Source organism: Acyrthosiphon pisum, chromosome X (genome assembly GCF_005508785.2).
Source record: "Acyrthosiphon pisum isolate AL4f chromosome X, pea_aphid_22Mar2018_4r6ur, whole genome shotgun sequence".
NCBI classification, from domain to species: Eukaryota; Metazoa; Arthropoda; class Insecta; order Hemiptera; family Aphididae; genus Acyrthosiphon; species Acyrthosiphon pisum.
Genome location: NC_042493.1, coordinates 87,485,552 through 87,487,974, shown reverse-complemented (window position 1 = coordinate 87,487,974; position 2,423 = coordinate 87,485,552). Strand labels below are relative to the sequence as shown.

Sequence of the window (2,423 nt, the reverse complement as noted above, 5' to 3'; positions counted from 1 at the left end):
TTTTAATAAAAAAAAAAAATATATACAAAGCGCAAAATAATTGAATATATAAATACAAATTATGCAATTCTATATCAAGTAAATATGATAGGCATATTTCCAGTTTTTCATTGATTAATTACAAAATAATCACTAGCTCGATTCAAAACTTATACCACACTATCTCAGACGACTAAGGAAGCCATAAAACTAATAATATTATACATTTTTTACATTAAATGAATAGATAATACAATGTCCCCATTTTGCCCCGGTACCCCACTTTGCCCCATGTTCCCCTACCGTATTGTGGCGCTCCGGCGAATAGATGACTATCGTCGCGGCCAACACGAAATAACTGACGCGAGACGTGTGATGTAGTCGCATAACTTTTATTGAAATACAAATGACAATTTATGATTAGGGCTGATGCCGGTCTCGCGTACGTAAAGCCGGGTTCACACGGAGTCGTAAACTGGTCGAGAATACTACTCGCTCTGCGCATGTCTCACGACTGCTTGATTTTCACGACCGATAATATACGACCTCCAGTTCACACGAATTAATATCTGAAAGGCGTCGCGACCAGAAATGAACAGCCACTGACAGTTGTTCATGGTTGTTCTAGTTCATGGTACGTTTTTTATTTATTTGTTTTTGTGTTTAATCATGGCTAAACGGGAAAGTGCAAAAATTGTGTGTGAACTTTTAATAAATGAATTACAACGTTTGAAAAATGTTAAAAAAAAGAAACGTGTGTGGGTCCGTGATTGGATAAAAAAACGAAATACTCTTGGTGCCACTAATAATATATGTCAAGAATTATCTTTGGAAGATCAAAGTAGCTACAGAAACTTTTTTAGAATGGATCCAAGTCTACATTTATATTTGCTTAGTAAAATAAAAGTAGCGATTCAAAAAGAAGACACCAATATGAGATTGGCGATTCCAGCAGAATGTAAACTTAATGTCACCTTAAGATTCTTAGCGACCGGTGATTCATTCTCCAGTTTACAATATTTATTTAGAATACCAAAAAACACTATAAGTACATTTATTCCTGAGGTATTAGATGCGATTTACAGTGCTTTATTGGACTTTTTAAAGGTAAGTTCATTGAAAACATTAATAGTGTAAAAATCGAAACAATTATACGTTAGCAAACTATCCTTTTTTTACATTTTTTAGGTTCGATTTTGTTTTTTTTATTAGCATTATAAGTTCATATTTTCACAAATATTGACATTTATAAAAATCTCGACAATTTACAAATTATTTAGTAATTAAAAATTTATAAAATTTATAATAATAATAATAATAATTAATATAATATTATATTATAAATTATAATATTATAATATAATATAATATAATATATTATAATATAATATTATTAATATATAATAATAATTAATATTAAACAAGGTTCTTATTGTAACCAAAAAATCTAAGTATTACACTCTTATAAAGCATGCAAAAGCACATATATTCAAAAAAATTTTAAAAATCGAGAAATTGCTAAACTAGAATTATGCCTAAAAATAATAATTTATTGATGGGTCATTTTAGGTGCCAAACTCTGTAGAAGAGTGGAAAGAAATCGAAAAAGGTTTTAATGAAAAGTGGAATTTCCCAGGATGCATTGGAGCAATTGACGGCAAGCATGTGGCTATTCGTGCTCCAATGTTTAGTGGAAGTGAGTATTATAATTATAAAAATTCATTCAGTATAATACTTATGGCTGTAGTTGATGCCAATTATTGCTTCCGTTACATTGATATTGGAGCTCAAGGACGTCATTCTGATGGAGGTGTTTTTGACCATTGTTCTTTAAGACATATGATTGAACAAAATAAACTGCATATTCCAGAAAACTTTGTGTTTGTGGGAGACGAAGCGTTCCCATTAAAATCCTATTTGATGAGACCCTACCCTAGAAGAGAATTGAATACTGATTGTAAAATATTCAACTACAGGCTGTCAAGGGCGAGGAGAACCGTAGAAAACGCTTTTGGTATTTTGGTTTCGCGATTTCGTGTATTTGAGAAACCTATAGCTACTTCTGTACCAACTGCAGTAAAAATTGTAAAAACCGCGTGCGCCTTACACAATTGGCTGCAGACAAGACGTGATTCGAATTATTTTTCTCTTGGACTTATTGATAAAGAAGACTTGGAACACTATACTTTTACACCTGGTTCATGGAGAGAAGAATCTAAAAGTAATGGACTTATCCAGTTGCAGCCATTACCTCCTAGGTTTCCTGATCGCAGTGCAAGAGAACTTAGAAATTATTACTGTAATTATTTCAATGGAGTTGGAGCAGTGCCATGGCAAAATGAAATAATTCGTTAGTATTATGAATACCACAAGTAAAACGATTTCAATAAATTAACTATGTAAAGAAAAATAAAATAAATTTATCTAAATAAGTTTATCTATTA

General features: G+C 31.4%; 1 protein-coding gene across 2 annotated transcripts in view; it reads left to right on the top strand.

The window, feature by feature from the left end:
* Positions 1–2,423, top strand: part of LOC100302406 (uncharacterized) — a 2,749-nt gene extending 326 nt beyond the window's left edge. Inside the window, 3 exon segments of one of the 2 annotated variants that reach the window (NM_001163065.1) lie at positions 545–726; positions 729–1,086; positions 1,549–2,408. In NM_001163065.1, the coding sequence (NP_001156537.1) occupies positions 716–726; positions 729–1,086; positions 1,549–2,334 (1,155 nt within the window). In that variant the 5' untranslated portion in view covers positions 545–715 and the 3' untranslated portion in view covers positions 2,335–2,408. 2 annotated transcript variants of the gene reach the window in all.